At 45.0% G+C, this 26,283-nt stretch overlaps 1 protein-coding gene across 1 annotated transcript; it reads left to right on the forward strand.

The window, feature by feature from the left end:
- The first annotated feature begins 5,559 nt into the window (after nucleotides 1–5,559).
- Nucleotides 5,560–24,771, forward strand: LOC134565320 (protein spire homolog 1-like). The gene is made up of 17 exons (XM_063424837.1): nucleotides 5,560–5,651; nucleotides 5,724–6,190; nucleotides 8,367–8,398; nucleotides 8,842–9,006; nucleotides 9,757–9,882; nucleotides 10,167–10,232; nucleotides 13,086–13,247; nucleotides 15,485–15,553; nucleotides 16,024–16,156; nucleotides 16,601–16,725; nucleotides 18,357–18,495; nucleotides 19,016–19,167; nucleotides 20,239–20,364; nucleotides 21,698–21,762; nucleotides 22,602–22,629; nucleotides 23,043–23,185; nucleotides 24,366–24,771. The coding sequence occupies exons 1-17, from the start codon at nucleotides 5,560–5,562 to the stop codon at nucleotides 24,535–24,537; spliced, it is 2,262 nt and encodes a 753-aa protein (XP_063280907.1). The 3' UTR covers nucleotides 24,538–24,771.
- Nucleotides 24,772–26,283: the final 1,512 nt, after the last annotated feature.

Consider the following 26,283-nt stretch of genomic DNA (forward strand, 5'->3'; position numbering starts at 1 on the left):
CGTTTTGTAACTGAACGTACATTCACCAGTTCATACAAGGTGGGTTACTGTTGCAGGCCACAGCTGTGCTTTTCCCTACTTCTGGAATAACTCAGGGAAGGCAGGTTCAATTAACTCCTCATTTCAGGACAAGCATAACAAATGCTGAAACAGCAATAATACTGCACATCAAGGCTGTCCCCTCTACAAGCAGCACAGAAGGAAGGGTGTAAGGCTTGGAAAGGTGCTGGCAAATCTTTTGTCCAAAGCAGCAGTGGGTGATCAGCTGCAGCCTACCTGCCATGGATGGCAGCTGTTTGCACTGTGGATTTTTAACAGCAGCATTTAACATTGGATTGGGCAATAAAGAGGGGACACTTACTTAACAGTAAGTTACTGTTCCTGGACAAGGGTAGGTAATAGGATGGAGACTATTCAGTTATTTGCAAAAACATAAAAATCAGCCATTAAAAAAGCTGTTTTACAAAAACATAATAAAATGGTTGTTACTGTTTTAACAGAATTCAGGATGTGAGTTACTGAGACACCATTAGGGTTCAGAGGGATTTACTTAAAAAAAACCAAAAAACTAGAATGACTTGACTCCTTTCCTCCTTCAAGTCCAGGGTCAGACACCTATTGTTGCAAAAATAGAATCAATATCTGTGTTCTCAGCAACTTCTTTCCATGCAGGGCCAGGGCTTCCTTCCAGCAGCAGCTGTTTAGGGGTCCCTGTTGTGCTTAGTCTGACACGTCCTGTGTCAGTGCTGGAATGTTCTTCCTGACTTGGAGACCCATCCTGGTAAGCAGGGAGGATGAGTGATGAACTCTTCTCACAGACCCCAAAAGGGTTAGGAGGGTTTTGCCCACCAGTCTTTAGAGCTGTTTCCAAGAGTGCAGATGATCTGATCCTCCCTGGGCAGATCCGTGCCCTGCGCCGCTGCCTCGGCCCGCACGTGCGTTGTGACCCGTACAAGAGGTATTTACACACAGATGTTTTGACACAGCGCAGCTTTTTCTTCAAGCTTAAGGGAAGCAAAGTGCACAAAACAGAACTTTATCAGCTACTGAAGTGTTACTTCATCTGGAGTTTGGAGAGATTTCGTTATTACCCATCTCTATCATTTTCCTTGTCATACCAAAGAAACAGAACAGCACCTTGTACAACAGTAGCCAAGGCAGTCTGAATAAAGACAAACCTTGCTTCATACCGTTGTTACCATAAAACATGCAGATGATTTAGGCTGCATTTTCATCCTCCCTCTTAAGTATTGTACATTTGTTAGCTTTTTAAATCCTTTTTAAATCACAGGTGACTGAAGCTAAAAAGAATGCCCATGGTCAGAGCACCCAGTAACCTAAACTAGTGATCCTTAGTTTTTTAAAAATGGCTTAGACCAATGTATTTCACTAGACTATAGTATACATAATTTTAAAATACAGTGTTAGACTCAGAAATCCCACAGCCATGCAAAGCTACCTGCATCCTTGAGCCTCCACATGGTGTAGCCGGTTGCTTTTCAACAACTTGTTACGCAGAAAATAGGCTTCTGGTTTGCATTTGTTGTTTTTGCACCACAGAATAGCTTTTCTGAGTGCCTCTGACAGCTCCCCAAAGGATGCAGCTGTTTGGATCATCTGTACAAGAGATCCAGTGTGCTGTGATTTTGCTGTCTGAAACAAATGTGATGACTTTGCGTTAAAAGGTGTTGATGTAATGCTTAGACCCTGAAACAAACAGTAACAGAAACAGCGTTTTAAAAAGATGATGTGTCAGATCTTTTCTGCTGGAAGGGAGCAGAACACAGGGATTTTTGTGGGAACAGTCCTTATTTTCTAAGGAGAAAAGGGAAGATCCGTGTTGTTTTGTGAAATACAAAGAGAAGAGGCAGATATTTAGAATTTGTATTCCTGTCTACTACTGATGTGCACTCTGGTCATTTCACTTGACAAACCAACAAAAGCCCGAATTCCTATTCCTTATTTGAAATAAGTAGTGCTTGATTTTCTGTGCAAAGTTTCCACACTAACCTGAGCTGTTAGACAAGCAAAAATAAAGCAAGGAAGGGGGACATTTTCAATCAGGGATATCGCGTTTCAAGTGTTAGAGTCTTTAAAATAATAAAAAAACACTCCAAATGATTGTGTAAAACAAACCCAAACCACCAACCTAACATGTAAAACAATACCATACAAACCTCCTTTGCTGGATGTCTGGCTGGCCTAAGCAAGCTCTTCACGTCAAACTCTGGGTGCTTCCCTACAGAGAGAGGACAGTTCCATTACAACACTGAGATAGTTTAATGTCTCTGCACAGAGATGCTGCAGAGCTCTCCGCAGGCTCACACCTGTACTCAACATTTCCAGGCAAACTCAAGGGGACTACACTCGTGCATTGCAGCTGGCAAGGAATGAAGGGCATGCACAGGTTTAGAGATGGCTGCAAAGGAGAACTTAATGGGTAAAAGCTTCACACAAACACGTGGATAGCTGCAGTCACTGGCCATAGCCCTGACTGCAGAGGAAGATTTGGGCACAGTTCAGAACCAGCAAGCACAGGATACCTGCATCCTGTACCTACAGCCTTACTTACTCTTGTATGGACTGCAGACAGTGCCCATAGCTTCTTAGCTATGCAAGGGCTGGAAAGTTCAAGTAACTATTTCCAGGACCTGTATACTGCACTCATTACCTGCTTCTCTCCAGGGTCTATGCTGTTTAAAAGAACCCCCCCACCAAAATCATGACTCTGACGTTATCCACAACTTTCTAAGGGCAAGGGCACATGCAGCATTCTCTTCTTCCAAGGACAGGGAGTCTGTACTAGAACCACACTGTGGGTGTAGAAGTGCTTGGCGCTGTTGGACAGAAGTTGCAGTCAGTCTCTGAGATGTCAGAAACCATTACACTGGCACAAGGCTTTACCTCTCCTGGCTGTGGGCACCACAACTGTCTCTCCAATGTCCAGGGTACACGGAATGCTGCGCTTTTTCATGGCACTTGTACAGGTCTCAGACTTTCTCTTTTTCCCAACCTTTGACACTGCCTCTGGCATTGGTTGGAAGAGCTTCTTCATCCAGGTAGATTTTTTTGTTGTAAGCATTTTAGCCTTTTGCTTCTTTGCCTCAGAAGATATGTTAACTCCAAGGAAGTCACTGATATCCGAAGGGAAGGTAAACCCCTTGATATAAGGGGCCTGCTGGGTCTCAGACACCAGATGAAGCACTGTTGACAAGGCATCGTACAAGGATGTGAGGGTCTCCAATACACACCTGTACTGAATCCTGAAGATAGAAGACAAAAAGGAATGGAGTCTCCTCTAGCAAAACATGACGCTCACTGGACAACTACCATCAGCTCAGCTGCCCTTTCTCTGTTTCCCCTCAGTACAAATTTACCTTTTTACACTCTGTCACCCTGCTTTCCTTAAGTGTGAGCTTTAAGGAACTGTTCCAGATCAGAATGCAGGAGTGACTTAACTTGTAAATTCCTGATCAGGAGCCCCTCTGCTTCTGTAGTTTTGCTGAGTGCTGCCCTTGGGACCCATCAGGTTCTTGGGTCACATCCAAGGTGCCAAGAGGTCTTTCCTCAAAAGCACCCTGCACCAACTCAGGCCTGATGCCATACAACAGCCTGCTGTACGTTTCCTGGAGTTACAAGATTTCTTGTGCCAAAGAAAGTTGTTCTACCAATGTTGTTACTCCTTCAGCTAGAGACAGCAGTTATTCTCCCAGAGAGAGAGAGATAGAGACCAGAACACCAATTTTCCTTGAAAACTCAGCCGTATAATAGAATGTGTTTATCCTGACCTTTCCATTTCAGCATGAGGCAGGACTTACTCCTCGCTGCACAGAGTACTGGGTGTTTGTGGCAGGCTGACACTGACACTGTGATTTCATTAGAGCTACAACAGTTTGCTAAGATCCAAGAACAAAGCCTTCCATAAGAGCGTCTAAGAAGTCTCTCCACTCGTACAACTCTGCAAGTGCTAGAATCAAGTCCAAAGGCATGGAGGGACCCTCCCTTCTCCTACTCCCAAGTGAATAAAACTCCCTTAGCAGCAAGGCCTGATTACAAGCCCTTCTCCCTGACAGGCACATCAAACAGACACAAACAAGACAGACTTTTGAACACACAAACCAGAGCCGGCTCAGGAGCCCTGAAGCCAGAGTATTCAGGAGTATGAATTCCTTCGAGCAGAGGTGTTTAACGGACAAGCTGAAGATTACAGCAGTTAAGGTGAAAAAATAAACAGCATGTAATGAGACCTGCTGAACACACCAACTAGAGGCAATTCACAAGGCGGTATCCTGGAATAATCTGGGTATCCAAACTTTGGATTGCTCAAGGCCAGAACAGCTGCCAGCCAAACAGCCTGAGGTTCCTACATAATAACTTGAAAAGAAAACCCTGGAAAGGTGTTTGGCTATCAAAGAAACTTCAAGTTGCACATATGAATTACACAGTTGAGTCCAAGCAATACAGGGCCTACACAAGACCTAGTTTGGGTCTCATGAGGTGCTACTGGTGAACTCTAAGAATATTTTTATGATGAAAAAAGGATACAGAAAAGCTTTACAGCAACAACCCAGCAGACGTAGTATGAGCTTGCAGCCTCCCAATACCTTCAAAGCCACTGTTTCCAGCATAGGCTGGCTGGGAACCAAGCACTCTGCGTGGGCTTCGGATGCATTTTTCCTGTTGATATGAAGGGATGAAGAGTTGGTTATGATGTAGCATCCTCTTCCTTTAGCTCTGCAGACTGAGGTAATGCACAGTACAAGACATGGGATCGTGACACTTACTTGGGAATCAGTTTTACCAGAGTTTCCAGGCAGCCCAGCAGATTCATTTTCCATAGGCGCTTCAAACATTGCTCTACCTAGGAGAAAAGAAAACTCCTTTGAGTGGTATTTTGAGAGACTGAGTGCCCTGGTCTAAGAACTGTCACTATATTAAATGACACCTCCTTATCAGTTTAACAGCCCACACTGCAGGTTTGTGTGATGGGATGTTCTGGGACACTTCTACATGTGCACTATGATTAAAAACATTCCTTCATTGCTCTACTGTAAATATAGAACTAAATAAATATTAAATACAGAATTAAGTGAAGGACTGGAGTAGGCCATGTTTAATTGGTGCTGCACGATTTCCCTGCTGTATACAAGGGCCTTTACTACTGGATGTCAAGAAGGAAAACATAAACAAATCAAGAAGGTAAGCAGCATTACTGCTCCATTTCAAAACAGTTATTTGAAGATGCTGACTAACCCTTTCCGGGAAAACTGGCAAGGTGTTCACTTTTTATCTTAAAACAGAAACTACCTAATAAGTAGGATAGGATTATTATTCCTCCCTCCCATTTTTACAGCTAGTTGAGAATGATGTCCCTGTATTAGTCATGTATTCAAAGGTATCGAATTGTACCTATTTCAGGTCTCAGCGTGAGTTTCTGAGACAAGGGCTGGAAAATGGAAATTGCACTTGCTGCACAGGGCCAACAAACCCACTGGGCTCGACCGTGAGAGAGCAAAAAAGCAGCTGCTCCCAAAGTTTTGTGGTTTTTTTTTTTGCACGATGCTCCTGGCGCCAAATGCTACTGTAAAGGCTTTTCGGGGAGTGGTGACTGGGGGCCGGGAGTGTCCGGGTGCCGGGTCCCTGCCGCCCAGGTGGGGTTGGTGCTCACCTGCTGCAGGGCCAGGTAGGGCCGGTGCCGGAGCAGCCTGCTGTGGTACACGTAGAGCACGGAGCGCAGCACGCGTCCCTCGGCGGCCAACCCCGGCCCCGACAGCCGCTTCCCGGCGATTTCGCACCGCCGCCGCAGCGCCGACAAACAGCTCACTGCGGGCGAGAGCGGGCACCGCCTCAGCGCCCGCCGCCGCTCCGGCCGCTCCTCCGGCTCCCACCCACCGACCACCCACCGCAAACACCCGGGAGCGGCTTCGAACACCCGCCACCCCCCTCGGCACCGCGCCGGGACCTGCGGGGTGCTGGGCCGCCAGCGGGATCGTGGCGCTGTTCGCGGGCCAGGGCACGTCCAGCCGGTTCCAGGGCGCCTCCTGCCCGTCCCACGCCGCCCTGGGCGCCGCCATCTTCCCGCTGCGCGCGGCGAGCCCCAGCGTGGGCGGCACCATCCGCGCGGGCCGGCGGGGAGAGGCGCGGGCCGGACCAAGTCACCCCGCGGGGGTGCTTCATGGACCCAAATGCCGTAAGCGAGACGGGAAATAACTATAAATTATAGCGTTATTCACACTTTGTAAACCTCGCAGTTCTCCATTGTGTGCCTCGGGAGCTGTGGCCGTCGGAACCAGCGCAGCAGCGGCCGAGCTGCTCCGTGAGGCGGTGCAGGGGTGTTCCTGGGGGTGACCGCGGTCCCCAGCGCTGCAGCTGTGCCCTCCCATGTCACACACAACACTCCAAGCGCTGGAAAAACTGCGCAATTGGCTTCACGCCAGGAGAAATTTATATCCGGGGTAGAGGATATAGTCTTAATATGCACCAAGGAAGGTTCAGGTTGGACATCATGAAGAATTTCTTCACAGGAAGGGTGCTCGGCCATGGGAATGGACTGCCCAGGGAGGTGATGGAGTCACCGTCCTTGGGGGTGTTTAAGGGAAGAGCGGACGCGGCACTCAGTGCCAGGCTGGAGCTGACACTGCTGCTCGGTCACAGGTTGGACCCACTGATCTCAGAGGTCTTTTCCCACCCACCTGATCCTGTGATTCTGCGATATCGGCGTCCTCAGCAAGGCCCTTGCTGCCCACGCCTCAGGTACCTGCCTGGCCATGCCATCGCTCCATGCTCACTGCCCCTGCTGCTGGAATTTGCTGGGGCAGGGGGCCACTGCAGGTGCCCCATGGAGCTGGTTGATGTAATTTATTAGTGTAGTTGGAATAGTTTCCTATCAAAATGATTTTTGTGGTGTCCTGAGTTCTCCTCCCTCAAGTACAAGACATTTCCTGCCTCTTTCCCTCCCTGCCTGAAGTTGAATGTACTCTTCCTATTTGCAAACATTGGTGCAATTAATGTATTTGTTAGAAACAAAAGAGTTAAATTGAGCACAAATTTTGTACACTATTACCTTCTCTTGATTCCATTTTGGTTTACGCTTACTCTATTCTTTTAAGAAATCTCATACAAATACAGATAAAGTCATGACCCTTTGAAAAGACAGAGCAAAAATTGGCGTGAATGGTTGCACCTGTGGGGAAGAGAGATAAGAGCAAGCCAAGAGGCAGAACTGATAAAAAGCTGCTGTGGGCACTTGCCCAGGCTGGAAAAGGGAGTTTTAAGCTCCCTAGGCTAAGAGTGGAGGTTAGAGGTGAAAGGAAAATGGAGCCTCCAGGGTGTGAGCAGAGGATCACAAAGGTCTCTCTAGCTGATCTTCTGAGGTGCTTTGAACATCCTATAAGTGAGGAGCAAGCCTGGGCTATCTGCTATCAGGGTTGCAGAAAAATAGAGCAGTTGGCCCAGGGGCTGTGCCCACCACTCCGTTCTGTGTTCATAAAAGGTTCTGGGAGCGTCTTTGTCCATGCTGATGGTACTGCTTCCTTCAAGGTCTACCACAAGTCTGGTAAGAGCATCGGATGTTAAGGGTTGTTCCCATAACAGGCTGAAATGTGAGGGCAAAGTAGGGGAAATTTCTTTTCCCCTGCTTTTTTTTGTTTTTCTTTTCCCCTCTCTTTTCTGTGTGTGTTGTCATGATACCGTTCTCCTGCTTATACTTAATTTCAGAGGTCTGTAGATGAGTGATAATACAGACGTATGACCTCCTCATTTCTCTAGTAGCGGTCTGTTGAGTCATTTGGTTCTAGGGAATAGCCGTGATGAAAGCCTTCCACCACTTATGTTATTTGAAATAAATAGTCTGAGGCTTTGTTATGTGTACTGCCCTGTTCATCTTCCAGTGTATGGTTCCTTTGTTATGGTAACTCTCACAGCAGATTTATGATTGGTATTTTCCCCCTTTTTTGGTCCCTGTGTAGCCAGCAAGTGGTAATAACTCTGTATTGTGTAGGGCTGGGTTGGGCTGCAGCAGAAGTCAGTGCTAGGCTAACTCTTCAGGGACTAGAGTGGATAGTAAAGAATAAAGATTAAGATCCCATGCCTCCCCTGGAGTCTGGATATCAATTAGCAAAGAGCAAAATGCAGAAGCTGTTACTTTGGGATAATGCTCAAAATAATGGGAGTCTCCTGTGTTGTTTTCTAGCACTCTCCAAATGCAGGCCTACTTTCCCCAGGTGTGACTGACTTTACTCAGAGGAGATAGTTACCTTATCAAAAACAATGCTTCCTGTTCCCATCTCTTGAAAAGGGTTCTAAAAGCTGTTTATCATTCCCTTTACAGCTGTTCTTCTCCCCTGACCCTCGTTTTTCCCTTTCAGATGTTGGCAGCATTCAGCAGTCAGAGGACAAGGTAAGCCTGTGTCTTTGCCTTCACTGTGTGTGCAGATACAATCCTGTTGTAATAGAGGGCCTGCTCAGGAGATGCAGTTGTCTTCAGAAACTATCAAGGTGCTTGAATTTGCTGTGCCCTGTGAGAGTGACTCCCCTGGAACCTGGAAAAGGAAACAAAATTCTTGGACTGAACTCAAGTAAGACAATGGGACTGTGAAACAATGTGCACAGATGCTGTCTGCTGTGGCATAGGCCACAGTCTTGTCTTAAAAACAGTTATCTTGGGGTGCCAGTTAAGGCCATTTAAAAACTGTAAACCAGCTTAAATGGCTGGTATCTCTCATCCTGAGGGATGTGCTCAGTCCTCAGGAGCAGAGGAGGACACACATGGCTGGAAAGTAAGAGCTGTGATGTTCTCCACAAGGCTTTGTGCTGCATTGCTTCCTTGGTCTCTGTCTGCAGCTGTTGGAGTGCTTGGGAGTGGTGATCTATGAAGCCCTGGACTGGGGAATCGACAGCCAAGTGGAGCGAGAACTGAGCCATCCTTTGGAGAAACTGCTGTGCCTCATGTTGAAACTGGATGACGAGACACCAAAACCACCAGTCACCCTGCAGGATGTTATCAAGGTTTCCTTCTTCCCCCTAGTAAATACAGCAGCTTTAGAGGAGTTGATGGAACAGTGCTGTTGACCAAGAGGCAAGACCATTGCTGGGAAAAAGCTGGGTGGGCTGCTGGAGGACAGAGACGGAGCATTGGCTTTCCCATCAGAGGGAAAAGGTGGAACCATTTAAGATATTTGTAAGTGCCCATGGGAAAGAATTATGAAGGAAGTCTGAGAATGGCTCTCCCACAGCTGTGTCTACAAAGTCCTTCTGGACACACTGTGCAAATTCAATATCTAGAACTTTATGGATATTGAAAAAAGTCCCTTCCCGTGGTATTTGCCTTTTTCAAAGGCTGGATTTGAATGTCTCAACTCAAACAGATATTTTTCTCTCAGCCATAATTTAAAGGTATGAGAAACTTCCCATTCCTCTGTCTGATCAGGACAGGGAAAAAAGAACAGGGCAAGTGAATCCATCTGCTGTGAATTGCTCTTTAAACTGGAGGCTTCTCCTTTCAGGAGCTTGTTTCAAAGCACACCTTATGGAAAACAAGATACACAAATTACACAGCTACTTCCATTATTGTACAAAAAAAATTGAACATCTTCCTTCTTTGTTCCTCTGTATTTGCAATAGAAAAAATATAAAGGGGCAGTGAAGATAATTTAAAAAAATTTAAACCATGGATTGAGGAAACAGAATCTTGCTTTATTCCCTCCTACCTTTTTTTTTTATTTCAAGATCTTTTTTTAATAGCTGCACTTCTTTCAGGCCTGTGAAGAGCACTTGTCCAGGCCTTCTGAGGCTACCAGTCATTATGAAATGACCTGTAGGAGTCTGTTTACTGAATATGTGGAACTTCAGAAGCTTATGACCATCATCCAGACCTCCAAAGAGGTATGTTGATGATTACCCTTTAGCTGCTATTCCCTCTTCCTTCTCACATTCACCAAGTTCTAAAGTAACCTTCTCATTGCACTAGAAATGGAGCCTGGATGAAGTTCTGTTTTCACAATGTGAATAGCTACTGTCTCTGGACCATTTTTATTTATTCTAGCATTTGAAAGTTTAGATGCTTACAGCTTCTAGGCTTTTCAGATAAACATTAATAATTTATGCTAAATAGATAGGAAATCACTGAAGAATGTAAAGTGATGACCTCATGTGCTTGCTTCTCTCAGAGACTGAGAAAAATGGATGTGGAAGATTGGGTGGAAAATCCCATTCAAAAGAAGAAAACCCATGGTGTAAGAGATTTATTTTATTCATTATGGGGGACTGGGTTTTTTTTGGCTCTCTGAGGCTCTCCATTGATTCTTCTATGGAAAATAGAGCTTGAACACCAATTAAACTGCTTAGGTTGTTCAGGAGCCTGAGTAGTTAAAGACTTGTTTGCAAAACAAGCTGGGGAGTGAACTTGAAGTTAAACTATTTCATATGTCAACCTCACGTGGACTTCTATTCTACCTAAAGATTGTCTTTGTGGTCCAACTTAAACCACTTCTAAAAATGAAGTTGGAGGCAGTCTTTGGATTAAGTGCCCACAAGTAGTTATGCAGGCTGTTTCTTCCCACAAATGAGCCCCAAATTCTAGCTCTTGGCAGGAACTGACACCTGCCAAAAGCAATCTGTTCCCTTCTCATAGCTAGACTGAAAACTCTTCTGTTGTTGGTAGTCCTGGGCTGGACTAGTCCATTCTTATTATGTGGGATCTCTTTTGGTTAGGTCTGGCAGGGACTGAAGGCCGGTAGCACCGTCCATCTCTGTGGTTGTGCAGTTCCAGCAGCTCAAAAAAGGAGTGAGGGAGGGTGAGGAGATGTCACTCCTACCTTCTGTGCACTGCCTTTCTTTTGCCTCCATTTGCCTTCTGTGCTTCCATAGACGTTGGACTGTGTGTTTGGGGCAGGGAAACCAACCTTTTTTCAAGGCCCTACACTGTCAGGGCTCAATCAGAAACAAATAGCTCTTCAGGCTGGAGCTCTGCCCAGCATAAACAAATGCTCTGTAGTCTGGAGTCTGTGGAGGCAAACAGCAAGCCCCAAGAGACTTGTGGACTCGCTCCCTTTGTCTAAATAGCACTTGCTTTGAAGCGTGCTCAAACTATTCGTATGAAAATGTTTGTGAAATGTGTGTTTGGGCATATTCTCAATTTTGTGATCTATTAAAATAAACTGGCAAGCTGTCTCAAACCACAAACTCATCAACTGCTGTAGCTCTTTTCTGCAGGGAATACATGAATAAATACATGGCCTTTGCCGTGTGGCCTGAAGGGCAGGGTATTTGGCCTCTGCTCCTTCAGGAGGCACAGATTCCAAAAGCTGCATGTCTGTTGCAAATCCTCTGCCTCTAGTTTCCAAGTCTCTAACACCAGTTGATTGCATTGCTCTGACAATCTCTTGAGTTTAAAATAACCAGGATGCCAGTTTTTCTGGGATCCCACAGGTCAGAGCTGATGTCTTGAGCGGTGCTAAGCAGGTAATGTGCTCTATGGACCACGCTTTTTCATGCTGACTGATACAAAACAGATCTTCTGAAATGCAGACCACAGCCTGACAGCATGCAGTGTTGTACAGTTTCAGCAGAGCTTATCTGTACGTGCCCCAAGTTGATGTTCACCTTGAAGTCTAAGCAGTGAGACCTGTTAGAAACGCAGCTCTCTCAGCACTCACCTGTTGAACTCGAGGTAATGGGTTTGGAGTGTTGTACCATTTTGTCTTGTACTGCATAGGTTGTGGAAAGTTTAGGTGGCTTTTGACAATACATGGGATGGCAAAAATAGAATAATTGCAGTGATCCAGTCAGTAGGGAAATAAAAGCATGAGTGATAGTGATGTCACCAATATCTCAAAAATGTTTTGGGTGTGTAAGTGGCTCTGAAATGGTCAGCTGAAGGCAATTCTTGTCCCCAGACTAATGTGGCAATACTACAGTACAGAAGTCTCTCTTCAGGTCATGTCTCTCAGTCAAGTTCAGTCACCATGTGAAATACAACTCTAAAGTGCAATTGTCTTGGGATAAGCTATTTCAAAATTCTCTAGTACTGGTGAGTTGGCCCTTTTGTGTGTTCACACAGTATTAAATGCAGCCTAGGAGGTATGGCAACTGTTTGGTCATTCTTTGAGAGTTCTAGTTTTCTGGAGCTGAGGTATGACTACCAAATCCAGGATAAAACAATCCAACAAAAATATCTGACTTCTTGAAGGCAGCCATCAGTCAGAGCTTACATAAGACTCTTCTGGTGTTACTCCAAAATATCTGAAGGGATAAGTAAAGAGAAGATGCTTCATGCTGTAAGTAGAAAATAGAGAGGAGCCCAAGTCAGATACTCTGTTCTGAGGCAGTTTTCTAAAATGTTTTGCTTCCCTTTCACTGTTTATAATACAATGACTTATTCTTACTCAATTTGCCACTGGGATCCAGATAAGCTGTTGATTTAGCACTTCCATTACAGTGTTGTCTAAACATGCTATTGAGTTGATTACTTTTTTTCCCTGTCTAACTTTTATTGGGTTATACTGCATGCCTGAACATCCTCAGATACTAGCACAGAAACAGGATGAGCAGATGTCAGGGGTTTTAGCTTGTGTCTCTAGACTGAGACTGCTAACCTATGCCGCTGTTAAGCATGAGATCCCTTGTCTACTTGTCTTCCTCTTTTGTTTCTGGACACTTCAACCCTTGGTTTTCAGAAAATTCATAGGATTTTAACAGTAAGATTTGGTGTTTCATTCCTAGTGTTTCCTAGGATCCAGAAATATGAAAACACTCTGGCACCTGGAGCACTTGCAGAAAGAAAATGTGCCTATTTATTTACCTGGCAGCAAAAGCTGTATTTTGCTGAAGAACATCCATAAAGTTAATGATAAGTTTTGGGAATGAGCCTGGTGAGCCAGCTATGAGTTTCCTTGCTGTAAATTAACTTCTGCAAAAAAAAAGCAATTCTCTGCTTTGGTACCTTGATCTGGAAGTGAGTAGAAGGGCACAATTTTGTGTTTCTGAATGACTTCAGCTACTAAGTGTGCCCTGTTAGATGGAGGGAGGGGATGCTGCTCTGTGAGTTCTAGCCAGGTGCTGACTTGGCCCTGGCTGGTTTCTCCAAGGTGTCCCTGTGGCCTGATGTCCTCTGTGAGCTGCAGACCGGTGTGAGGCTGCGCAAGGCCGCCGAGCGACCGCAGCGCCGCGTGTCTCTGAAGGAACGCGTCCGCTCTCCCTATGAGATGCTTCTGGATGACATTCAGCACAAGAGGTACACCCTGCGGAAGGTGAGTGACTGCAGTCAACAGACAGCTTTGGAAACACCTGCTCTACTTTGTTTCTGAGCAGTTTGTGTGTAGACCTCTTCTTCAAAGGTGTGCCTTTTTTGAAGGTACATCAAAGTCCAGAAGTGTCTGGGGCTCTTTCTCAGCTGCAGCTCAACATTATATCACCCTGTTTGTCCATCCAAGTACTTCATTTCCAGTAACTTTTAAAGTCAGGAGTAGCCATGGTTTCATGAATTGGCAGAATAAACCTCTTCTCCCTCCAGGGTCAGCCACTCGCTTCCCTGCTGCAGTTATTCTGCCCTGCACACAACAGCTGCATGGAACACACTGTTGCTTCCTTGTGCTTTCCACCTTGGACACTTGTGTCCTTCCAGGCTCCTTGAGCTGAGCTGTGCCTGGCACCTTTTACTTGCTGCTTTGCCTTCCCAGATGCTATGGTGTGTATGCAAGTGCAAAAGCACTTTTTGAGACAGTTCTCTGCTCAGCCTCAGGCAGAGGCCTCTGGGCAATGCACTCAGCTACTGCAGGAATTTTATCAGGGTACAAAATGTTGAGCCCCTCACAGGGAGAGGCAGAGATTTCCAGCTTCACCACTTGGTTGGTGAAGGTGACCATATACAAAAACGTCTGGGGTGTCTCTAAAGGCTTGTGATGTTCTTTGCTTGCTGCAGCTTGAGCTGGGAATGATGAGCAGATCTAAAACATTGGCACAAGGCCTTGTGGCATTGGCATGCTTTGCAAAAGATGTATTGGCAGGAGATGAGAAACAACTCTTCTTGTAATAAAGAACAGTATTACAAAAACTTTGCATACTGCACTAGACATCAGCTTTTTTTCCTCTTTGTTGGTGCTGCTAGAGTGTAGCAGGTTTAAAAGCTTCAGCTAAACCCTGCACCTCTCTTGCTTGGCTTGACTGTGGCTCCAGCCTCCACGTAATGCTAAGTCATGTGTTTGGAGATGGTATCTTGATGCATATGTAAATTAATAGTATTGGTAAGTGCATCATAACTAACTTGTATTCCTTGCAAAGCACTGTGTATCAATGTGCTGTGCAGTACAGAACTGTAACTCAAGGTGGCAGGATGATCTGGCTCTTGATTTTCCTTTTTTTTTTTTTTTTTTTTTTTTTTTTTTTTTTTTTTTTTTCTCCCTTTTTTCTTTTTGGTAACTTTTTCTTTGGTCTCTTTGGTCCACGAGAAGCACAAACATGTTTGAAGCGTAGTAGTCAGAAATGCTGAAAGAAAGCAGAGTGCTACTGCTCAGGTCTTTGTGAAGGTTCTTAAACTAGGATTTCCCCATCTGCAAAGCTATTTTAAAGCTTCTCTAGCAAACAGTGGTCTAATTTGCAAATGAATGAAGGCACAGCTAGTGTGGGGAGCTGTAGTGTTGTTCTACCTGCACTCCCACGTGTCCTGAAGTTGTCCACACAAGTGAAAGTAAATGGCATAGCCTCAAAATACGAGTAAGTGGACAAGGCAAGCTAAAGATGTGCGTGTGCAATTGACTTTTTTGTCAGTTCTCCCCTATGCAGCAAGCACAGGGCTTGATGCTTCACATGAATATCACCCTGCAATTCTATCTTGCTATTGTTCCTAGTTCATGTCAGGCTGCAAGCCAGTCCCAGAGGACTCTGGCTTAGGCATACAGCTGCAACAGTTCTTGTTACAGTCTTGTTAACCTGTTCAGCTGCTCTCCTCCCTGGAGCTGAGCTTTTACTGATGAGTATGATGTGACCATGGTGCTTGTTGGGATCACTCCTGACATTAGTATCTGAGTGCAGTGTTTTCTAGCTGCTTCCCACAGCAGTTCATGAGCTGCTGGGGCTGGAAGGCTTTGTGCTCCTTGTGCAAGCCTGTAAGGGCTGTCCAGTACTTCTGATTGCCTCTGGTTTGCCACGGGCAAAACTTTCCCTACCAAAACCTCATATAAGGAAATGTCATTATTCTACACTTCCCAGCTCTTTGTTTGGTTTGGGGGGGTTGTTTATTTGGTTTGTGGGGGAGGGTTGTGTTTGTTTGGGGCTTGGGTTGTTTTGGGGTTTTTTTGAAGTGTGTTTTGGGTTTTTTTGTTTGGTTTGTTTTGGGGGTTTTGTTTGTTTGGGGCTTTTCTGGTTTGTTCTTCAATGCCTTCCCCATTTCCCCTGTTCCCAAATCCTGACTTGTATAATCTACTGTGCCACTGAATGGCAGAGTGTACAAGGAGCAGAGATTTCTTAAACATCCGTTCTGCTCTTTCAGGTGACCATCAAGCAAAAGCACAGGGCCCCCAAAATTGATGTAGCTGCTCTCGAGCCTCATCTAAAGCCGGTAGGTGACTGGTGCTGCATCTGATGATAGCAAAACAAGGTAATTCTGGAGGCAGCAGGACATTTTGAAGGAATGTAAAGCAAATACCTTAGCTACTGGTTTGTATTTGGGAGGGGTTATATTAACCATACTTAACTTTTGATTAGACCTCCTGCCAAACATGGTACTAGAAAAATGGGAGTTGACATCTTTGTAGAAGAAAGATGATCTTCCTACTTCCTCCACTGCTTCTTTAATTTGCAACACTTTGTGGTCTTGAAAGAGCTCTTGGAGTTCTTGGTTTCAAATTCGAGAGTCACTGAAGTATTTTACTATGCACAGTGCTGAAGGCTGTCTCATGTGCAGGGCCCAGTGCCCCCTTGGGTGACAACCACTTGTAAAGCAGTGCCACTGCTGATGCTGTCGTTTTGTCACCACTGGTCTCCTTGCTCTGTCCAATGGCTCTTTGGGGTGCTGTGCTTTGCCTGCAGATGTTGAAGGGGAAGCTGAAACAGTGTGTGCCACAGGAGCCCAGGTGGCATGAACAGCTCATGGCAGAAATAAAACAACCACTGAAGCTTTGGGCAGCAGAGGCAGCGCAGGAAGAGAGGAGCAGGCCCAAAGGTACCTTCTATGGAGTGACCTACCATGCAAGCAAGTGAAGACAGCATTGGCTAAAAATAGTAGATGGCCTTGGAAATGAAAGCCCACTTATCTTTTCAATAACATTTGTAATGTAAGGGGCAGAGAGGAATACAAATTTTGTGTGATAGAGATGGTATGACATAAAAATAGTTATTTCTAAAAAATTCAGTTTATGGCTTATTAGGACTCAAAAGATATTTCAACTTGCCCTTCTTTTTATGGATGTTCAAATTTGTCTGTCCACTAAGTGTGATTACAGGATTTTGACCATCACCTAAGATTAAAAGATTAGGTGATGGTCAAAAAAGCCTAGCTAAATCTCAAATTCCAATGTGTGGGTATCAAATTTGTAATTTTTTTGTCCCAGCTCTATCTCATTTAGTCTGTGAGTATGGGGTTTTTTTTTCTCCCTCTCCCCTGCAGAAATGCTTGTGGCATCAAATACTGCCTTGAACTCTCCAAGCAATAAATTCTTACGTGTCCAAGGTGCCAGTACTGAGTTTAAAATTGCCAACACTATAACACAGCAGCTTGGAGCAGGAGCTCAGGTAAGGAGCTTCAGGTGAAAGGACAATGAGAAGCATGCATACTTCAGGAATTAGAGCTGCAAGCACATACATAGCCTGGAAGGTCAAGAACAAATCCTGGTGTAGGAAATCTTGTCTGAAAAGGGAATAAATGTGGTACCACTGGGTTCACTGAAGTCCTTTCCTCTACAGAAGCTCATTTCATCTTCAAACACTTCTGTTTGTGTCATGACTGCAGCCTATAGGTACTGATTGATCTCCTCTGTGATCAGTGACAGCATCCAAGGGAATGGCCTGAAGCTGAGTCAGGGGAGGTTTAAGTTAGTTATTAGGAATAGTTTTTCACCTGCAGGGTGGTTGGGCACTGGAACTGTCTTCCCAGCAAAGTGGTCACAGCACCAAGCCTGACAGAACTCAAGAGGCATTTGGACAATGCTCTCAGACACAGGGTGTGACTTTTGGGGTGGTCCTGTGCAGGTGTTGAACTTTGGTGATCCTTGTGGGTCCCAGCTCAGGATAGTCTATGATTCTACAGAAGTGAAGTCTGCTCTGGTCTCTTGAAAATAGATCCTGCAGAAGTTATAAGAGCACGGGAGTCTGGCCAATATGGACCAGAATATTCCCACTCTTACCTCACAGTCAGGCATTTGATGCCAGATGTATTGACATATTTTGATTTCATGTGGTATGTGAGCTCACAGAAGGAAAACTTAATGATGTATTTTGAGGACAGAACTTGATGGGCAAATTCCCACTTGTCTGTCTGTGGAGTTATTTTGGGAGCACTGTTCTTCAGTAAAGCACAACATACAGCCTTTGGGTTCTTTAATTCCTGGCTCTGTTGTGAAAAGTTTGAATGCTTGGTTCTGGGATTCAGTCTGAGCATATTCCAAAATTCTGTGGAACAGAACTTAAGCCCCAACACATCGTGTCTAGCACAGATGCTCTGGCATACAAACAGGAATCTGTTTTCTGTAAATATTTCTGTGTGAAATGCAGTTGCCTAACTGAGGGAAACAGATATGAATTACAAAAGCAGAAAATCTTAGCTATATTTGCCCCAGTCTGAGCTTCTTGTAGAAATGTTCAGCATTTGAGAACCCTGTAGTTGATGTATTACTACTAAACTAGAAGGACTTTCATATGGAAACTAATCTAATCAAATTTGTTTTCTGCTTTTCTAGGCAAGGTAGAAACAATGCTGTTGAGATAAAGCATTGGGTTTGAGTTGAGTTCTTGAGTTGGGTTAGTCACAGAGTCTTGAACTATTCTCCAGTGTTGCTACATGTGAGCTGGAGCCAAGGAAATGGTTCCAGTGCATTCCATGGGTTCTGTGGGGAACTTTTTGCAGAATTGCTTCCTGAACAAATGAAACTTTAGTACTAGTATCCGCTGTTGGACTTGGGCAAGAGAGAGAACAGGTGAATTGGAAACTTCATTAACTTGTCTGGAATTTCCTAGCTGTGGAGTGCAAGGGGAATGAACTTTATATTCCAAGAAGAAATAGAAAGTTTTTAAATATACTCCATTGCTTTTTCTCTCTGCTCCACTTCTGGCTGAGCCTTGAACATTTCTGATGAGTTGTGGGTATCCTGGGTTTTGTTAGGCAGCAGTACTTCTGATGAAGTGGCCTTGGTGTCTCTTATGTGCAGATCATGAACATCCTGTCCTCTGGTCTGCAGGAAACCACTCCCAAGCTGCCTGCCAGCACCTGCCTTCTCTCCACCAGGCCATCAGGAGTAGCCTGCATCAGCACAGCTCAGTGCACTTCTGGCTGCACATCTAAACCAGGTGACAAAGTACAGCCAGGGGCCTGGTGGGCTCCCAAACCCTTGTGCTGGGCTCAATGTACACTTCTTTAATCACCTGAAGATACTTCACAGGAGAAGTTTCAATACTAAATAAAGAGTCTGGGGAGGTGCCCGTAGAAAATAATTTCTCTGCAACTGACTGAAGCTTGTGTAGCTCCTGCAGCTTCAAAACAATGATTGCATGTCCCCAAAGACCTGACTGGAATTTGCAGTAAAAGCTAAATGAGTGGTCTGAATATTCAAGTAGAAAGTGCAGCACTTCATTTTATTAAACTAAATGGTGCTAATGAAGCCTCATTAGTGCCTACTGACAAGCATAATTACTGTAACCTCCGTGTTTTTTTTTTTGTGATCTGAGCAGATGGGTTGGAGGGGGAGAGGTGTAAGCCTTGCTGCCTTCAGAAGGCAGTGTAGTGCTCTTGGGTGTCCAGCTTTCAGGGTGAATACTTAGAAACTGACAGTGATAGTTTTCTGCACCCTAAAACTCTCTTCCTGTGCAGGTGTCACTGCAAATTGCATGTCTGCTCCCGTGAGTGCACCCACACCAGGAGACATTGAGCCTCAGTGTTTCCTGAGCACTGGCCAAAAGCAGCTGCCTCCTTACAGAGGAAGGTCCAAATCCTTAGAGAGAGGCCTTCAAAGCAAGGAAGTTGTAAGTCCAACATGTCAGCAAGCAACCCTAGTCTGATCCCTCTGGTAATGACTTGCACCTTGATCCTGATGAAAGCAGTAAGCATGCTCTGTGGCTTTTGTCCTGGGACATATGGTATGCCTATCTGAATTTGGTATATTATTCTCTCCTTGGAGACATCTTAATGGAAGACTGGATGCTGTACTGTCCTTGTGGTGGCTTCTCCCTTTGAATGACATGAAACAAAGTTGTTTCTCATACAAGAAGAGAAAAATACCATGACATTACTTGACCGTTTCCTTCAAGGCTTCCTCAAGCAGACTGTAATTGAGAGTGGGACTATCCTGCTTTCTTCTTGTCCCTTCCTTCTCTCTAGATTCTGATGTGCTCACAAGTATCTTTTAAGCTGCAATAAAGGGCAACAAGTAGTTAACAAAATGTGGATAGCACAGGATCAGTGACTTTTAAATGTATAATATATGTAGAACTGAAGTTATCAGGCTCTGAATGATGGCTGTGGGAGAAATACTGGGGTCTGTGTGCTTCTATGCAACCCTCTGAATTATGGCCTCACCCTGTTCTGCCCTGACAAGGTGTGTTGTGCCCTTGTCTCCTTATTTCCCTCTGCATCCCTCCTTGCCCCACCTTGGCAAGTCTCTGACACCTCTTTGTTCAGCAGTGTGGTGGGGGTGCAGGTGTGTTGGGGAATCAAGCACAGTTGTCTCTCCTGGCTGACCATGAGACCACAGCTTCCATTTTGGATGGGGCCAGTAGATCTTTGGAAAGAGAAGGGCAAGAGAGTGTTGTGCTGTGGAAAGGAATATTGTATCCAGGAGATGCCAGGGTGGGACCTGTTCCAAAGGATAAAATGTCTCAAAGGAATCTGCTTCAAAGCTGTGACAACCACTCACCTCCCTGTAGTAGTTTCTCTGCTAGTATTGGCAAAGAGTCACCTGATACTCTCCATCACAAGCAAAAGGGGGGTTTTGGAGAAAAATGCTCCTGCTCCTTTGGGACCCAGTTTTGAGATGACCTCCCCAAATAGCTGCTTTCTTCAACTTTATCTGGTGTTTAACTTGTGCCTTTCAATAGGACTGTCCCTGTCCTACAAAGTGGCCAACCATTGCTGAGCTGATTGGAACCAGATACGCAGTGATGGTGCTGGAAGGGCAAGGCCTCTTCCAAGGATGTAGTGATGGTGTCTTTCCAAGAGCAAAGGTATGTTTCTCCTCCTTTGCTTTGTGCTGCCCTTGCCTTTTCAAAAGCTGGCTGGTTTCATGGCCCTCAGAGGCTGGTTTCATGCTGAACTGCAGAGGCTCCCTCTGCCTCAGCTTATCCTGTCCATAACAGCTGATCTGAGTTGAGCCTTAGGCAGGAAAGTTTTTTTAGTGTTTGTGGAGCGATGGCTTCTACTCTGTCTTGTCTAAATTGCCTAGAAAGTAGCCCAGCCTTTGCTTGTTGTTTCTTGTCTGATTTCCATGCAAGGAGAGCTGACTGCCATGACCATTGGTCAGCTCTGAAATCCCAAAGGAAATAGGTGGGATTTGGTACTGCTAAACAGTGAAACAAAGGTGCTTGACTCGGGCTCCCTCGCCTGAGTTGTGCTGACTCAAACCACCTTGCCAAGTGGACATGAAGGTGGGGGAGATGAGGGGGGCAGGGAAGGATCTGTGTAGCTCAGTGCTGTTGGTTCACGTTTCTCCATTCCTGGCTTATCCCCGAGTCTCCTTTAGAGGGAGTGTGGCAACCACCCCTCCAGAGCAGATGTCCTGAGTACAGGCCCTTTGCAGCACAGATGTGAGGGAGCCTGTGCTTCTTGGCTTTGGGGTCATTTTTTTGCCTTCATTTGTTTAGCAGTACAAATTTGACAGAGTCAAAGGTTCTACTAGCAGAGCCATGCTACTTCCACAAACTATCTGATGCTCCAGAGACTAAATCCTTGTTTTCTTCTCACCTTACTGACCCTGCTTTAACTTGCCTGCTCTATGACTATTCCAAAATGGCTTTCTTACCCACTGCTGTTTTTTTAGCTTTCTCAAGTACTTCTCAAGATAATATCACTTCTGACTGCCAGCTGTGTATGAATGTGCTCTTTTTTTATAAAGTTCAAGCGACTCATCAGCTTCCTTATGACTCATTTTTTGCTTCAGGATTGAATTCAAATTTGCCCTGATTTAATCTCTTTGGGACTGCTGCAGTCTACCTCAAAGAATGTCTCTCTTCTTCCCTCTCTCTTAACTAGCTACTGTTACACTCTTGCACAATACAGCTATTGTTTGCTCAAGAGCCTTTTTTTAAACTCCTGTTGTTTGGCAGCTGCCCCAAACCTCTGCATTATAAAAACACTGGCCTACAAGTAAGATTTCTTTTTTTTGCCTTTTTAGCTTTTAATTCCTGTGTCTTTGCTATCCTTTATTGGATCCCTGTTATTGTATATGAATCTAAAGCCTTTAGAAGGTTTGTTTATGTGCTTGCTCTTTGGCTGGCAGTGGATACTGTTGGTACAAAGATGTTTCCCATTTGCATTCACAAATAACTTTCCTTTCCACAGATCTGTTTCAGCTGCCGTAAGCAGATGTTTCTCAAGTGGCCTTACAACTGTTACCTCTGCAGCAGGTGAGCTGGTACAAAAGGGCTGAATGAGGAGGAGAAAGGAGTGAAAGAACAGTGCTGAGAATTCTCAGTATTCATCGGTTGTAGTACTGGATAGAAACAGGTTGCTGAGCCCTTCAGCTTTGCCTTACTGCACAAGCCAGGCTGGAGTGTCTACAGCTGGGGAGGATGTAGAAAATCTTGTCTCTGAAGTAGTATCTCAGTTTTAACTCTTAGTATTGAGTCAGCAATAGCCGAATTTCCTGTGCCAGTATTAAACTAGTTTTTCTGTGATCATTCTCTGCATTTTGCTCTAAAGGCTTGCTCTAACTTCAGCCAAGGGCTTGAACAGGTTCTGGGAGAGGGTCTACACCAGAATCTTCTGTTGAGGAGGGAAAAAGAGAACTCCAGACCTTGTGACTGGGAAAGGATCTACTTGTATCCACTTATTTGTGAGAGGCTTTCTGTTCATGGGAGAGTGAGAGAGGAACTTGAGGCTCATTAAGGCTCACTTAAATCTATTTGAAGCAGTTGTGAAGCACTGAATTGATTATAAGCAGCAAGTAAACAACCACTGGAAATTGAGCAACTGTGTGGTGGTAGTGCTGGGTGAAGCCTAATGAGCATTTGCAGATAAAGCCTTGAAGCTATGGATGTTGACACATTTCAAATGATTTAAACTACCAGAAATAGGAAGGCTGGAAAACTGGATAGTGGAGCTCTCTGCTTGCTCACTTGCTCACTTTGCCATCAAGTGATTCTACCACAATCATGAATTCAGACTTGGGAGTGTCCTCTGTAGCTGCAGTATTGGTATCTGCTGAGCTTTATTCAAATGATAATGCTGGAGCCTTCTTTTTCAGGGTTGTCTGCTGTGACTGCTGTGTTAAGGCAAGTCTAGTCTTTACAACAGCATATGGGATTTTTACATTTTCTGCTTTCCCTCCTTATCTAGTCATAAGAAGCTTTCCTTCTTCCCACTGCTGCCTCAAATCTACCCTCTAGCTTGTTTCTAAGAAAGTAGAAGAGGGACTAGTATGAGGTGTAAAAGTAGCCAGGGTGACACAGATATCTCTTGTCATACTCAGCTAAAACAACTCCGCTTCTTCTTTCTTTCATCCTGTGTAAAGTGGTTGGGGTTACACTGGGCTCTATTTATACAAGGGTCAGAAAGTTCACTGCATTAATGTCTACCTTTTAAGTGCACCAATAAATCAATTCAATGGCATGCAAATTGTCCTGCTAAGAAGGAGGATGTGTTTCCCTGAGAACTCAGGTGACTTGTGTTGTGATTCCATGTCTAGATGTCCATGCCCTTCAGAACATGTGTACATCTCCCACTTCAATTCCTAAAATTTTTGAGACTCTCCAGAGAGGAGGATCCAGCTACTCAAGAGCAGAAGAGCTCTGAGTTGCTACATGAAATAGAGCACCATCAGTATTTCGGGTAAGCTGGGACAGGGTTGCTCTATTTTCACCTTGAAAGACGTCACCAGTTACTTATGCAAAGCTACAAACACGCAGACAGCAGTGTGTAATATTGGGCTGGTCAGCTGAAAGTTCTGTTGAATGACTGATTTTAGCCACTGGTCTAACTAGTCCACAGTTCTAGTCTAAAATCCACAGAAGTGTTGTGGATTTTAGATTGACCCAAAGGGAGGAAGTGTAAGTGGTCTGAAATGCATTTTCTGTTTTAACTATCAGGTTTGACATGGATTTAGAAGTGTCCATATTAGCCCAGACATAGAAGGTTCCTTGCAGTAGCTTCATAGTATGAGAATTTCCAGACCCCATCACACTCTATCCCCCACAGCTGGAAGTCTGTCACTACAACCCAGGAGTAGCCCCTTTCTGCCTAGACATGAAATACCCAAATTGTGGCTCAGATGTAACTGATTGAACAGTAGTGCTGCAAATGGTTTCTCGGTCCCTCCATGCACATACAGACCCTTTCCTTTTTGTCCCCTGAAAATTAATTATTCTAAAACCAGCTTTTGACAGTTCTGGGTGAAAAAGACAGACAATGTGCATATAAGTGCAGGACCGAAAATGTACATTATCTCTTCTTTATGTTCACTTCTTTCCAAAGCTGTTAAATTTTCTACTGGCAAAACTGGTGCCTTCTTTTTCTTCCTGTGAAACCATTCTTTAATGTAGACAGAATAAAGACACAGTAGTTTCTGGTTCTAAGAACCAGATCTAAGTTTCTGGTACTTCAGTTGCCAAAAATCAGGAGTACTGTTCATTACTGAAGTTAACTGGAGCAGGCAGGGGTTTTGTCTGTGTTGTAATGCAAGTGCTGCAGAAGAGTCCTGAGAGACTGCATTACTGTCACACTGCAGGATGGCAAAAAGAATCCTACTGCACGAGGATGCAGCCTAACCTTGGACCAGACACAGATATCCATTAACTCTCTGCCTGGATATACTGTCAGTAGAGAGAAAGTGTTAGTAAATGAAGCTGTTCTGGTGCTTTTTAGCCTTCCTAAGTGGTGCTGATGGCTCTTTTGAACCTATGCATTTGGCTAAATCACTTAGCAGCCTGGGAGAAGGGTGGAAGAGCACCATACCCTCTAACAGAAACCTGGGTCAGCTTTCCTGCTTTTGTTTTTCTCTCTGCGCCTGCAGTGTACCCGTTGTTTTGGAGCCCCGTGACCTAGCCCAGCCCCTGTGCTGTTACACAGGGACCATGGCAGACTGGCTGACTGCAGACATCTGTACAGGGTGTGAGCAATACCTGTTGAATGTGGCTTCCAGTCAACAGCACAGCATCTCTCTCAGGAGAATTTCCTGGGCTTGAACCAAACTGGAATGATTCTACCATATATTTCTCCTGTCACTTGTTATGTACCTGAAATAAATGAAACAGCTTTATGCACCTACTGACATAAAGGCCTGAATGAAAGACCTCCCTGCTGGTTAGTCTAAGCAGGAAGCACAGTTAGCATTTCTGTTTTGTGAAGTATTCTAAAGCTTTGTGGGTTTTAGAACTGTTTTAATTCTTTTTATGTGTCTTGGGGAAAATAAATGTTGAAGCACTATCATGCCTCTAGCATTTCTTTCTTTGCACCTGCAGCTGTCATTGTTCTGTGGCACTTGTTGCATTCATTGCTGAGCAGACTTCATCCAATGTACTGAGCACAGGGAAACTTTTAACCAAAAACCCCCATGAGAGGCTTGGAAAGTGCAGCTCTCAGTTATGTGATCACAAAACACCCTGCATTTTGCAAACACTCCTTCTTGACTACCCATAGCACTTAAAGTTCATGGCTTTGATGCATGTAAAATGGCAGTGATAGTTGCTCTGTCTGCTTGCATTAGGAAGCAGATTTGATTTGGGAAGCTTGTTTTGATTTTTTTCTGTGCATTATCATGCTTTGGCATCAGAGCTTTCTGTGCATCTCACAGAAGTACCTCTCAATGCTGTCATCACCTGAAGGGTAAAGAGTTGTTCTTGAGAGATTCCTGTTCATTGTCTTGGCCTTAAGCCTTTGCCCTGGAATGAAATGGCTACTGCAGTATTCCATAGTTGTTTTTGTGTGTGTTTAAAACAAAAAAAGATATATTGAATAGTATCTTTATTTATTCCCAGGAATTGCCTGTACAGAAGGGAGGTAGGGCCTGATGGAGTTTCTCTTGGCGAGTTTTGCACGGCCTAAATAGACAGGACTGAATTGAATGGACTTGTTGCTGGAGTGAGTCATGCTGAAGAAAATAATGGCTGGGAAGGGCCAGTTCTAGATAGAGGAGAAGGGGAGAAAGACATGTTTAAGCTGAGCCCAAGGTCTGCATCCAAACTGCCAGAAGGGTCAATACCTCCAGCTGACTTGCACTGGCCTGACTCTGCTTCCCCCCAGCTGCCTGTCTGCAAGCTGATGCCTACTTGCAGGTTTGGGCAAGCTCTGCAAGTAAATGAACGTGGGGAAGCTGGAGCTTGAGCTTCCTTTTGGAGCAAGTTCAAGTGTTCCTTGTCCTTCAGTCAATTAGGAAGGTGCAGCCTGCCTGCCCATGTCCCCTCCTGTCTGTGCCAGTCACTGGTGCTGCTGTGAGGCACATCCTTATCAGGCAGGTGGGCTCCTTGCAGGCTGCAGGGAACGCAGCCAAGCCACAGGTGCGCTTGCTGGCAGGACGGGCACAGTGTGGGGCCAGGGGCATGAGGTGCTCTGGGACGCTTTCTGAATGAGGTAGTTTAGAGAGAGCCAGGAATGAGCTGAGATCAGCCTGCTTTGAGTAATGGGTGAGGCCAAAATGCTGCTCAGAGCCTGGGTGCAGCAGCAGGGAGAGAAGGTGTGCGTATGGCATTGAGGCAGACTTGAGTTCACCTGTGGAGCAAAGGCAGTTCTTGGTTCCATCTCTTACATATCTGTTGTGGGGTCACAGGGGCTTGTTTCACTGCCTTTATCTTTCCCTACTTTGTGACCATGAGGGGAGATGAAATGCCCTCGCTTGCAGAGCAGACAGGCAAAGTGTGTTTGGGGAGGAGTTTGTGCTAAGAGACAGCCTGACCTTCCCTGTCTGTCCCTGATGTAGCGTGCTGATGGGATAA

This window comes from Prinia subflava, unplaced genomic scaffold, assembly GCF_021018805.1.
Source record: "Prinia subflava isolate CZ2003 ecotype Zambia unplaced genomic scaffold, Cam_Psub_1.2 scaffold_180_NEW, whole genome shotgun sequence".
In the NCBI taxonomy this organism is placed as follows: domain Eukaryota; kingdom Metazoa; phylum Chordata; class Aves; order Passeriformes; family Cisticolidae; genus Prinia; species Prinia subflava.

Coding starts and splice junctions, on each gene's coding strand:
- LOC134565320 (XM_063424837.1), top strand. CDS start 5,560: ATGCTCCTGGCGCCAAATGCTACTGTAAAGGCTTTTCGGGGAGTGGTG. Junction 10,233..13,085: donor AAAAGAAGAAAACCCATGGT/GTAAGAGATTTA, acceptor GGTTTCTCCAAG/GTGTCCCTGTGGCCTGATGT. Junction 23,186..24,365: donor GAGCACCATCAGTATTTCGG/GTAAGCTGGGAC, acceptor CTGCGCCTGCAG/TGTACCCGTTGTTTTGGAGC.